The sequence below is a fragment of the Bufo gargarizans genome, chromosome 3 (genome assembly GCF_014858855.1).
Source record: "Bufo gargarizans isolate SCDJY-AF-19 chromosome 3, ASM1485885v1, whole genome shotgun sequence".
Lineage (NCBI taxonomy): Eukaryota > Metazoa > Chordata > Amphibia > Anura > Bufonidae > Bufo > Bufo gargarizans.
In genome coordinates this window covers 503015237-503027564 of record NC_058082.1, presented here as the reverse complement: position 1 = coordinate 503027564, position 12328 = coordinate 503015237, and the positions used below count along the sequence as shown (strand labels likewise).

General features: G+C 42.8%; 1 protein-coding gene across 1 annotated transcript in view; it reads left to right on the top strand.

Annotated features, from left to right (window-relative positions):
• The window catches only part of LOC122932554 (tricarboxylate transport protein, mitochondrial-like), a 39957-nt gene extending 28042 nt beyond the window's left edge, over window positions 1-11915 (top strand). The window contains exons 3-9 of the mRNA XM_044287039.1: window positions 2111-2210; window positions 2666-2804; window positions 4482-4566; window positions 4979-5083; window positions 8254-8369; window positions 10043-10116; window positions 11218-11915. Of these exons, the coding sequence (XP_044142974.1) occupies window positions 2111-2210; window positions 2666-2804; window positions 4482-4566; window positions 4979-5083; window positions 8254-8369; window positions 10043-10116; window positions 11218-11332 (734 nt within the window). The 3' untranslated portion in view covers window positions 11333-11915. The remainder of the gene's footprint in view (window positions 1-2110; window positions 2211-2665; window positions 2805-4481; window positions 4567-4978; window positions 5084-8253; window positions 8370-10042; window positions 10117-11217) is intronic.
• Window positions 11916-12328: the final 413 nt, after the last annotated feature.

The window sequence follows — 12328 nt, the reverse complement described above, 5'->3', positions numbered from 1 at the left end:
GGACTCATCAGACCAAAGCACAGATTTCCACTGGTCTAATGTCCATTCCTTGTGTTCTTTAGCCCAAACAAGTCTCTTCTGCTTGTTGCCTGTCCTTAGCAGTGGTTTCCTAGCAGATATTCTACCATGAAGGCCTGATTCACACAGTCTCCTCTTAAAAGTTGTTCTAGAGATGAGTCTGCTGCTAGAACTCTGTGTGGCATTGACCTTGTCTCTAATCTGAGCTGCTGTTAACCTGCGATTTCTGAGGCTGGTGACTCAGATAAACTTATCCTCCGCAGCAGAGGTGACTCTTGGTATTCCTTTCCTGGGGCGGTCCGCATGTGAGCCAGTTTCTTTGTAGCGCTTGATGGTTTTCGTGACTGCACTTGGGGACACTTTCAAAGTTTTCCCAATTTTTCGGACTAACTGACCTTAATTTCTTAAAGTAATGATGGCCACTCGTTTTTCTTTACTTGGCTGCTTTTTTCTTGCCATAATACAAATTCTAACAGTCTTTTCAGTAGGACTATCAGCTGTGTATCCACCTGACTTCTCCACAACGCAACTGATGGTCCCAACCCCATTTATATGGCAAGAAATCCCACTTATTAAACCTGACAGGGCACACCTGTGAAGTGAAAACCATTTCAGGTGACTACCTCTTGAAGCTCATCAAGAGAATGCCAAGAGTGTGCAAAGCAGTAATCAAAGCAAAAGGTGGCTACTTTGAAGAACCTAGAATATGACATTTTTTTTATAGTTGTTTCACACTTTTCTGTTATGTATATAATTCCACATGTGTTAAGTCATAGTTTTGATGCCTTCAGTGTGAATCTACAATTTTCATAGTCATGAAAATAAAGAAATCTCTTTGAATGAGAAGGTGTGTCCAAACTTTTGGGCTGTACTGTGTGTGTGTGTGTGTGTGTGTGTGTGTATATATATATATATATATATATATATATATATATATATATATATATATATATATAGACACACACTTATGGGCATATAGATATCATTAGTCTTATATATTATATATATGCTACTATGGTCATAGAGATATCATTAGTCTCATCTATAGACTACCAGGGGCATACATACATATTTCGATCTGAATCTCCTGTATCACGTCCATATAGTATATGGAAGATGTGCATGTTAGTGATCCATTCAAGTATACTAGTATAAAGCTATAAAAAACTGCATCATATGTATGGTCCATCAGAAGATACCAGCATGTGTTAGTACATCAGCTGAGTTGTCTCATGGTGACTGCTTCCCCGTATAGATCTTCACTCCTGCAGAATGTGCGGGGCTGACCGGGCCATGCATCATTGCACTCACAAGGAAAGCTGCTGTGCTGTGCTGTCAGGCTGTCTCGCTGGATATCAGAGGTGCTAAACGCTTTGTCTCCTTGATGGTGACACATTCAGACTTTTATACCTCCGGTTCTTATTTCTGTATTTCACCCGAGAAAGTGCACCGCTAATGTCATACTAAGACAGTGAAATAAAGAAAACCAGCACTTGAGCTAAAATCCGCTTTAACTTCCAATATTTAAGTAAGTAAGTCTTGAACATCAGGTCATTAAAGGCGGCATAACCCGATCCTTCTCTCCCCGGCATCATATATTGGGGGGGTGAATCGGAAGCTCCCCGTACACATTAGACTCTTAGTCATACCTGCTATTCTTGACAAATTCAACCGACAATACACTGATGTGTATGGAGGCCTTTACTCCAGTTTTAATTGGGGATCGATGTGCCAGTTTCCATTGCCATGAGTTTTTGGCTGGCCACATTAGTGCATTGGCAGCTCTAATAAACTCGCCAAGAATGGTGGATTCGGCCAACAGTCTAATGGGGACAGTCTAATAAGCTCCTGACTCCGCCCCCCCCAATATGCACTTTTGGCCAAACCGACCGTGTACGTGTATGGGAGAGTTGGGAAGGAGTCTGGAGAGAGCTGTGGGCCTAATCGGCTATTGAATGTGTATTGGAAGTACTTGCCCGAATTCCCACTGCTCCACTGAGTTTTGCACTTTTTGCAGTTCACATGAGAAGTTTTTACGCTTCTGCCTTACGTTACATGTACCACTTCTCTGTGAGCTCTTCTCTCTCCGCAGGGCACTGTGTCACCCTCACGGTACAGGATCATGGAGTCAGAGGGTTATATCGAGGTCTTAGCTCATTGCTATACGGATCCATCCCCAAGTCCGCCGTAAGGTAAGGGGTCAGTGGCACATAAGGGGAGGAGTATACATATATATCAATGGGCTAATCTTACAGGGGTTGTCTCGCCCCAACTGCCCTGCCCTGTCCATGTATATCATATCATGGCACATGCATGTCACAGGGGTCCCCTGTTTGGGATCCTGCTTCATGTGCCACAGTGGAAAGCCACTCTGGACAACCCAGCACGTCCATTCATCACATGAACTGTCGCTTGTTGAATGGCCGCTATGCAATGCTCCATGGGAAATGTATGCCTAGGTGTTGCTCTCCCCATCGATCAGGTTTTATTGTATATATTTTTAAGTCGTTTTTATATTTAATATTTTATTATTTATAAAAAAAAAAAAAGTTACACACAGTTTCTCTAGATGACCATTATCAATGGTATAGCTAGGAGAGCACATGGGTTGTAACGCAGTGCTGTCTCCGTGATGTGTGCTTTTCAGATTCGGCACATTCGAGTTCCTCAGTAACTATGCAAGGAGTTCCTCAGGGAAATTGGATGGAAAGACCAGTTTTCTGTGTGGTTTAGGGGCTGGCGTTTCAGAGGCTGTTCTGATCGTATGTCCAATGGAAACTATTAAGGTATGTGCCATCCAAATAGTGAGCCGCTTCCTGCTGTGCACTGTATTTTAGTACTTTGTGCTCTAGAGCTGCTCTTCCTACTGAAATTGGGGACAGTAATTATTAACCAGAGTCATGCATTTTGGCGTTATCGAACTATGTGTATATCTTGACCTGTATAGTCTTGCGTACGTTACTCCCGTTGTCACACACCCTTTTTGCTTTATTACACAAGGGGATGGAAGTTCTATAAGTCATACATACATCTCAAGCATTTCGTTTTTTTTTTTTTTTAAGGATTGTCCCATGAAAAAAAGCCTCAAGTGGACGAGACTTATGCAAATATGCATGAAAGTGGGAAGGACTTAAAGGGTTTTTTCCCCGAACTTTTGATATAGATGACCTATCTTTAGGATGGGTCACCAATATTAGTACTTCCACCTAGGAGCAGGAGCCACAGCAACTGGAACTAACACAGTATATGGAGCCGGAAGCTCAGTTTTTTTTAGTGTACGGGAGCTAAGCTGCAGTAAGGCTTTGTTCACATCTCGGTGAATGTTTCCAGCAGGCTGTTCCGGCATTGCCAGATTCAACAGATCACCACCTAGTCCCTATTATGGGATAAATGTTGACCAGCCGACAGGCAGCATTTATGCTGGCATGACTACTACACAGTGTACGTCACTGTCTGCTTCCGGCTATGTACACCGGGGCAGATTTATACTTTACTGCATTAAGTATTTAAGACACTTTTCTAAACTTTTATGCTTCACTGGACAAGTGGGGAGGATGCAGTTTACAGAAAAGGGTATGGCTTAAATGCACCAAAATTTTGTACATTTTCTAAATAAAACTAAACCCAACAAATAGTTGGTGTAAACTTAGACTAGACAGTTTATAGGTGCGCCAAATTTCTCATCCAGCATCATCCACTGTGATAAATGTGGCACAATTTAGGACTGTCTGTCTGAGTTTACACCATCTTAATTTTAGACAGTATTAGTAAATCTGCCCCACGGTGTTAGTTCTGGTGGATGTGGCTCCTGCTAGCATCTGATTGGTGAGGTTGCCAGTTGTTGGACCCCCCACAATCTGATATTGAGGGCGTAGTCTAAAGATAGGTCATCTGTATTGAAGCCCTGGAATACCCCTTTGAGTGTTTGGCACATGGAGATGCAATTATTAGGAGACATTTCTATAGTAATTTAGGAATAGCCAAATAGCCTTTTGCCTTTGACTCCAAAAGCTGCAACATTTTTGTGCCACATATTTCAACCGCAACAAATTTATGGAAAGTGACATATTAAAAAATATTTGTGGTTTTTGGTACAGATTTGCCATGGATTTCACAGTATTCATCGAAAGGGGTGAAATCCATGGTGAAGATCCACAACCTATTGGCCGTAAGTCAATGCTGCAGCTATGTCGTGGATCTTCACCATGGATTTCACCTCTTTTGATACATACAGTCTGTGGCAAATCTGTACCAAAAACCACTTGTTAAAAATGTCTCTTTCAATGGATTTGTAGCAGGTGAAATCTGTGGCACAACAAGTCTGCAGCTTTTGCAGAAAACCACTCGCCATAAAATCACAGCTGACTTTATATGTTTTGGAGCAGTAGGATGAACATTGAACTTTATATAGTAATCCTAGAATCATGGTTGTTTAACCTCATTTGTTTCTTTGACAATGACAGGTGAAGTTCATACATGACCAGGCCGCCTCTTCACCCCGGTACCGTGGCTTCGTCCATGGAGTGCGGGAAATTATCAGAGAGCAAGGTGAGTTATGGCATATTTAAAGGATACGCCGTAAATATCCAATTGGTGTAGGCCTTACCTCTGGTATCTGCTCCTGTCTCCAGAATGGGGTCTTGCTGTGAATGAAGAGCAAGCTGTGCATGGGACTTCTGAAAGTATCAGAGCTGTTTTTGAAAGTCCCATAGCCGTGAGTAGAGAGGATACTGTGTATCTGCGTCATGCTCTTTATTCACATTGGGGCCCCACAGGTGGGATGGCATATCCTATTGCTATGGCATGAATGTCCAGAAGAGACAACCCCTATAAAACCAAGCAATTGTGGAAACAGATCCCTGGGAAAAAAATCCCTATCCCCATCCCTTCAATGGATTTTTATTTTTCTGTGTTACTATGATATGAATACTAATGTCCATGTGTCTATAATACCATACAGGGCTACGTGGGACATATCAAGGACTAACCCCCACTATTTTAAAGCAGGGCTCCAACCAGGCAATCCGGTTCTATGTCATGACCTCACTACGTAACTGGTACTTAGGTGAGTAGTATCCTGGTTACATATTCTGATTATCTGTGTAAGGCCTCTTGCATATGCCATATCCGTTTTGCGGTCCGCAAGTTGTTGTTCCTTCCACATTTTATTTGAAGACCCATTGTTTTCAAAGGGTCCTTGGTCCGCGTTTTGTGGACATAGTCTATCTTTTTTAAGGAAAGCACATACGGATGCGGAACGCACACAATGATCCGTATGTCAATTCCGCAAAAAGATAGAACATGTAATATACTCGTCCGCAAAATGCAGATCGTGGACCCATTGAAGTAAATGGGTACACAAAAAATGCGGATGCAACATGAACCGCATCCATATTTTGTGGATGCCCAATGTGCATGGGGCTACAAATCGGAAGCCCTTGCCTGCCGCAAAAGGTAGGACATATTATTTTATTTTACCGCAACTTGCGGATTGCCCGACCTATTGAAGTCCATGGGTCCGCACCACGATATTGGTTGTACACAGCTGGTGTTTTGCGGATCTGCAGTTTGTGGTCCGCAAAACAGACATCATTATGTGAATGCACCCTAATGGGCATAGATCAGGAGGGTACGGGTTCTTGCTGATGCGACCTGGCAGGTGTATGGAGACTTACTTTCAGGCAGTGCTTCATGGGAAAAAGTATGCAAATTACCTGATGTCAGCCAAACCAGAGACTCCTCTATAAAGAAGAGACAGCTGTTTGAGGTCAGTCCCCCTATACGTCACTAAAAGAATGTCTGTCTAAAAGTTCAACAGTATTTGGACCTTTCTCTGGAAGTCAACCATATTTTTGAAGATGCTTTGGGTTATCGTCTTCCTGTTTTTATGGCCTTTCCAATGTGGTGCTCCATGAATATTATGCAATGTCTGCTGCAGTATAAGGGTATAAGTGGCACCAGGAGGGCTGTACTGTCACATCGCACAGCCGATTCCCATCCGCACCGCTCCTATACAGACTAGCAGCACGATGTGTAACAGTACATGGCTTCTTAGGTGAATGGTGAAGTGGAGGGGGAGGCTCCCTGCTATGGACAAAGCGACAGCTGAGGGAGACACAAAGCTCAGTCGAGTGGCATCCAACAGAGCACTAATACATAGTGGGCCAAGTCAGTGATGAGGAGGCAGGCCATGAAGGGGCATCGATGGAGGCAGGGAAAGGCAGTGCAGGGCTGTGGACACAGGAGAGGGGCGTGAACATAGAGGCAGCCCCCCCTCTCTCTGCCACTCAATGCTTATGTCACTTCAACGTGCAGTGCAGCTCGGGGGGAGCATGTGACCCATCAACGTGACGCCCGCAAGACAACACACAAGGTCACATGACTGGTTTGTAAGGCTACTTTCACACTGCCGTTTCTGGGTCCGCCTGTTAGATCCGTTTCAAGGCTCTCACAAGCGGCCCCAAACGGATCAGTTCAGCCCCAATGCATTCTGAGTTGATAAGGATCCGTTCAGAATGCATCAGTTTGCCTTCGTTCAGCCTCCATTCCACTCTGGAGGCGGACACCAAAACGAAACTGACGAACCTGAGCCAAACGGATCCGTCCTGACTTACAATGTAAGTCAATGGGGACGGATCCGTTTTTACTGACCCAATATGGTGCAATTGAAAACGGATCCACCTCCCATTGACTTTTAGTGTCAGTCAAAACGGGTCCGTTTGCATTATCATGAACAAAAAATAAAATAAAAATCTTTGCATTACCATAAACAAAAAAAAAGTTTTTGTTTTTTTTTGTTCATGGTAATGCAAACGGATCCGTTCTGAATGGATACAAGCGTTTGCATTATAGGTGCGGATCCGTCTGTGCAGATACCAGACGGATCCGCACCGAACGCCAGTGTGAAAGTAGCCTAAAGTGAGCAAATGGAGCAGAATAGGCAATACAGCTATATTAGATATGTTAGTAAGGCCAGGGCATGTTTAATGGAACATAAAAGTTTAATCCCGGTGAACCCCTCTATGAAATTTTTGGGAGATTTTAAAATCAATCGGACAACCCCCTTTAAGACCATAATGGTGCATCTTCCCCTTTGTAATCTTATTAGAGAAAATGGCAGTATCTCGTGTGTCCAGACTACAGGCCACTTGGCTTCCGCTGAGAGAAGCCGATTTATATATTAGAATATCTGATATTTGACTTTCTTTTAAATATGATCCAATTGAGAATTTCTGAAAAAAATAATAATATAGGTTCAGCCGCACCACCTAGAACATAGGAGAGTGAAACGGGATTAAAAAGCAGCAGTCCGGACTTCTTAAAGTAAAGGCAATAACAAGAAAACCTGTAGCAATCAACCCTATTTCAATCGCCGCAGTTCACACTATGCAGAAAAACTGGGCCATGCAAGTCCGCACAGCTTCTTTTTCCTTTTGCTAATCAGAGACCTTCCAAAGAACAACTTGAAATGATGGTGCACAGCACATGGCTCTCTTCAGTAATCACCACCATGCTGTTTCCACCACAGAGAATCAAGCTGCAGGGAGCAGGGTAAAATGGCGCAGACTGCTCTCCAAAGGAAGAATAAAACTCATTTCTTATACAAGAGTGATAAAAACATTTGCCATTACCATCAGCACATCTCTCCACCCAGTCGAAGTTTCGTCCCCTTTTGGGCTTGTGTATGATGTGGCATACTAGTGCAGTTTATACTCTTCCCTGCACAAACAGTGACTGTATAGCAATAAACTGCATTCAAGTAAAAACTTCCCAGAGTCTTATATTTATAGTCTTATCACACGTGCCAAAATAAATAAAAAATACAATGGAATGGAATCTCTTTATGTATATAAATAAATAATAACATAAATAAGAATATTATACAATAATAAATAAAGTGCACGTTTCTGTGCGGATTTCCATGAGCCCATTATTTTCTCCATAGTGTGAACTGCAGTGGTTGTGAGTACTGAAGATGCTTCAGCTCTGAAATACGGTTGATTCTTGATATTGGCAATAGAAAATGTCATATTTTCCAACAGCAGACCAAATATAGCTGGGAACTATTGTATATATATATTTTTTTTTACGGAAACAAACCCATTGTTGATCAGTCCTTGATATTCTGGGACTCTTCTTGTAAAGCAGACCACTTTGTAGGACATCCGGTGTTGGCAGCTCCCAGACGCCAGTTATTTGCTATTGTCCATTAAGTAACCAGTGTTCTGATTTCAGGTGACGATCCTCATAGAACGATGAATCCAATTGTCACAGGAATGTTTGGTGCCATTGCTGGGGCTGCCAGTGTCTTTGGTAATACACCGCTAGATGTCATCAAGACCAGGATGCAGGTAATTTTATCAGTGCACGTCTTTGGATACTGGATAGCATCATATCTTGAGTTCACATCACCGTTTAGCTTTCTGTTCTGATCCATCAGAAGAACCGAAAAATAAAGCTCAAAATCAGATCTGTTATGTTGAGCTTCAGTTATGATCAGTTTGTGTCACTTCCGTCAGAGATCAGTTATTTTTACATGCAGGACTTTTCAGACTATCAGTTATTTTCTTTCTTTTTCTGTTTTGTCCTGAGGTCTGTGATATAATTAATCAGGAGGATGCCTGCCACCACTGGCCAGGTAGAGAAGTTCCTGATGCTTCCAGTATAAACACAGAGAGCATCTGATCAATATGTACCTGGCCAGCGGCAGTGAGGAGAGTTCAGGTGCCCCCCTCCCCCAGGCATCATCCCACCAGGAATTTTTCCTGTAGGATCTATGGACAATTTACCCTGCCTGCCTATAAATTTCCTGCATGGTTGGAGTTGCATGTGCCACTGCAGTCAATGACTGGACTCAGTGGTGCAGTGTTCCCAAGCGGCTTCAGACCCAGCAGTGACGTGCTGCTTGAGAACACATTACCTGGAGCGGTGTACATTATCCCATATATGCAAGACATTTACATGAGGAGACTGGAAGTACAGTGAAGACTGCCCGGGACCCACAGCACAGGAGGCGCCGGCCTCTACATAACGAAGGCGCTGGCTGTGCGACTTGCTTAAATCTATGCCAGCTACCTTGCATTCCTAGGGTAGATCCTGAGCATGTGAATAGTTGCAGTGCAGGTAGGAGAGCACTCTCTGACCACCTCTGTCATCATTTTGTGACCAGGACAGATTTCCATCCTTTTTCCATTCAATGATTTATGAGCAGAGATCTTGAAACCATGAGAAATGAATGCAGAAAGCATATTAGAAGATTACACAACTTTTCATTATGCAGTGAAGAATCCAAAAAGCTCTTTGACGTATTGTCACATTTGAGAAAACTTTAAACGTGAGACATCATGCAGAACTTCCAGTCTTTTGTATCCGATCCATTAAAGCAAAAATTTAATGAAAAACAATGCAGCTCTGTATAAACGCCTTTCAGCTCCACTTATAACACTTGATATCACTGCTGAACAATGTAGCCGACTATGAACCCGTATATCATATATTTGGTATAGTAGACCATACACCATGTAGCCGTGACTTCTTTTGGAACGGATCCTGAGAAATCCTATGGACTTGTAATCAGGTTTTTTTTGCTGTTCCGATAAGTTTGAGTGCAAGTTTGAACCCCTGACAGAAACCTAAAATCAGTAATGTGAACAGAGCCTTAAAGTGGTTTTCCGTGATTTTGATATTGATGGCCTATGATCGGTGGGGTCTGACTCCCGGCACCCCAGCTGTTTGAAGAAGCGGTGGCACTAAAGTGAGTGCTGCAGCCTCCGTCACCTAGGAGCAGCTCAGTCCCATTTGAGGAAGATGGGCCTGAGATGCAATACCAAAGATAGCCACTATACAGTGTTTGGCGCTGTGCTTGGTCTGCTGTAAGGAGCCCACAGGGCTCACCAGAGCTCAAAGGCGGGAGTCCCAGGGTTCATACCTTTTTGAGGATAAGCCTGCTGGTTAACATGCTGATGGTGTTGACCATGCACTTGCTTCCTATGTAATGTATTATGTGGTCTTTTCTGATCACCAGGGTTTGGAGGCTCACAAATATAAGAACACTTTAGACTGTGCAAGCCAAATACTTCGCAATGAGGGACCCCTGGCGTAAGTAACAAATTCATCCTTTTTCCTGATTAGTAAGTACATAATAGAATGTGGCAGTGAATCATAATTAACCATATATGAATATAATTTTACCCTTCTGTATAGTAGGTGTCATCAAAGTGTGTTCCATAGATGCATTATATGAGATGTATAACAAAGTACAATTACAAGAATTTTTATTAAAAGCTGATCCATGAACGCAGACTCCATCGCTAGAACAGCCGCCTCCTGAATACCAATTGTCTGGATACGTCAACAGTATCTGATTGGTGGGGGTGACACCCAGGACCCCCGCCGATCAGCTGCTTGAGAAGTTACCAGCGCTCCTGTGAGTGCCGCGGCCTTCTCTCTGCTTTTCCTAGGCCAGCGACATGTTCATCGATTATGTGGCCTAGAAGCAGCTTAGCCCTAGAGGATTGGTCATCCGTAAAACCCTTTTAATACAAGGCACTTACTAATCTATTGTGATTGTCCATATTGCCTCCTTTGCTGGCTGGATTTATCTTTCCATCACATTATACACTTCTCATTTTTCCACGGTTATGATCACCCTGTAATCCAGCAGGAAAAAGTACCAGCCTATGCGCGCCACCAGAGAGGCCGGCGCCTTTTCCTATAGTGTGCAAGCACGACCATTGCTGCTGGATTGCAGAGTGATTGTAACTACTGGAAACAAGCACTGTATAATCTGATGGAAAAATGAATCCAGCCAGCAAAGGAGGCAATATAGACAATCACAATACATTAGTAAGTGCCTTGTATTAAATTTTTTTATATGATAAATTACCCTTGCTGAAGTGAGACAACCCCTGTAAGGATACTCTAGCATGAAAAAAACAATGCAAAGGAATTCTAGATACATGAGGTCCTCATTGTAGCCATCTAGCTTTTAGACCAAATATTGCATCCTAGGTATATCTAAGATTTTATGTTTATTTACCCAATTGTCTCGCATCCCTGACAGTGTAATTGTTTCACACGTCCTCCATAGTGTTTTATCTCTGCCGGTGTCTATTTTGAGGCTTATCAGCACCCTACATATCAGAGATATATAGATATATATAGATAGATTATAATTAATGTCCAATCCTTCCTCCTTAGGTTCTACAAGGGCACAGTGCCACGTTTGGGCAGGGTGTGTCTGGATGTTGCCATCGTCTTTGTCATCTATGAAGAAGTAGTTAAAGTTCTTAACAAAGTTTGGAAGACCTCCTAACATCACGTGACTTGAAGAGCTGCGCTCAGCCGTGTGGCAGGACGTTTTCTATCTTAATTTTACCCCCAACTTGACTGGATTGTAAATTATCACAAAATGTCATTTTAACCTGTTCCTATTGTATGGTAAATGTGTGTGTTAATGTCTGGACTTGCCTTAAATCTGCCAGATATCTTGCAGTCATTGTCAGATACCTTACTGTGGGATTAGCTACTGTAAAACTAGACTCGAAATAATGTTTGTGGATCTGATCCAGTCACGTGGCAGAGGCACATATGCTGGGTGGGTTTATCAGGTGCCACCTATCAATCCACCAGAGGGTTCTGGCAGCAGCTTTCTCCTATCTCCCTACTGAAATCACAGATGTGCTTGGCAGAGCTGAACGTATAGTATATTAGGAAGTCAGAGAGAGCTGTCGGCTGACTCGGTATGGGCACCTTAGTGCAGCTTAAAGGGTAATTGTCTTTTTTTATTTTTTATTTGCTAGTTTATTAGAGCTAGGCATGTATACCTGAGTTAGTCTGTCAATGATTGTCAAAAGATCTGTAATTACCTTATAATAACAGCTTTCATTAATGTCTCCTGTACCTTTCCACTGCTCCCTTTAAAAGACTGTTGCTATGGCTTGTCTGTCTTCCTTTTAGTATAAACAGAAGACAGAGGGGCGGTCCTTCACTCTGCATGCCTGCATTAGGCTTCGGAGTGAGGAGGCGGGTCTCTCAGTAATCCAATCTGATTGGCTGGCAGGGAGCTGCTGGCTACAGCAAGTGTGTATGGGAGGTGAGGGAAAGCAGTTTTGGCCTCAGAACTGTCAGAGGAGCCATCTTGAGAAGATCCTCATAATGTAGGATTCAAAACAGGGGGAAAACTCAAGGAAAACAGTGGTATGTGAAGAAACTAAAGATTGCTTTATGCATAATGCTGCTGCAACAGTAACGTATGCTAAAATAGATTTTTTTTTAATGAAAACATGACTGTTACCATTTAAGTCATTAA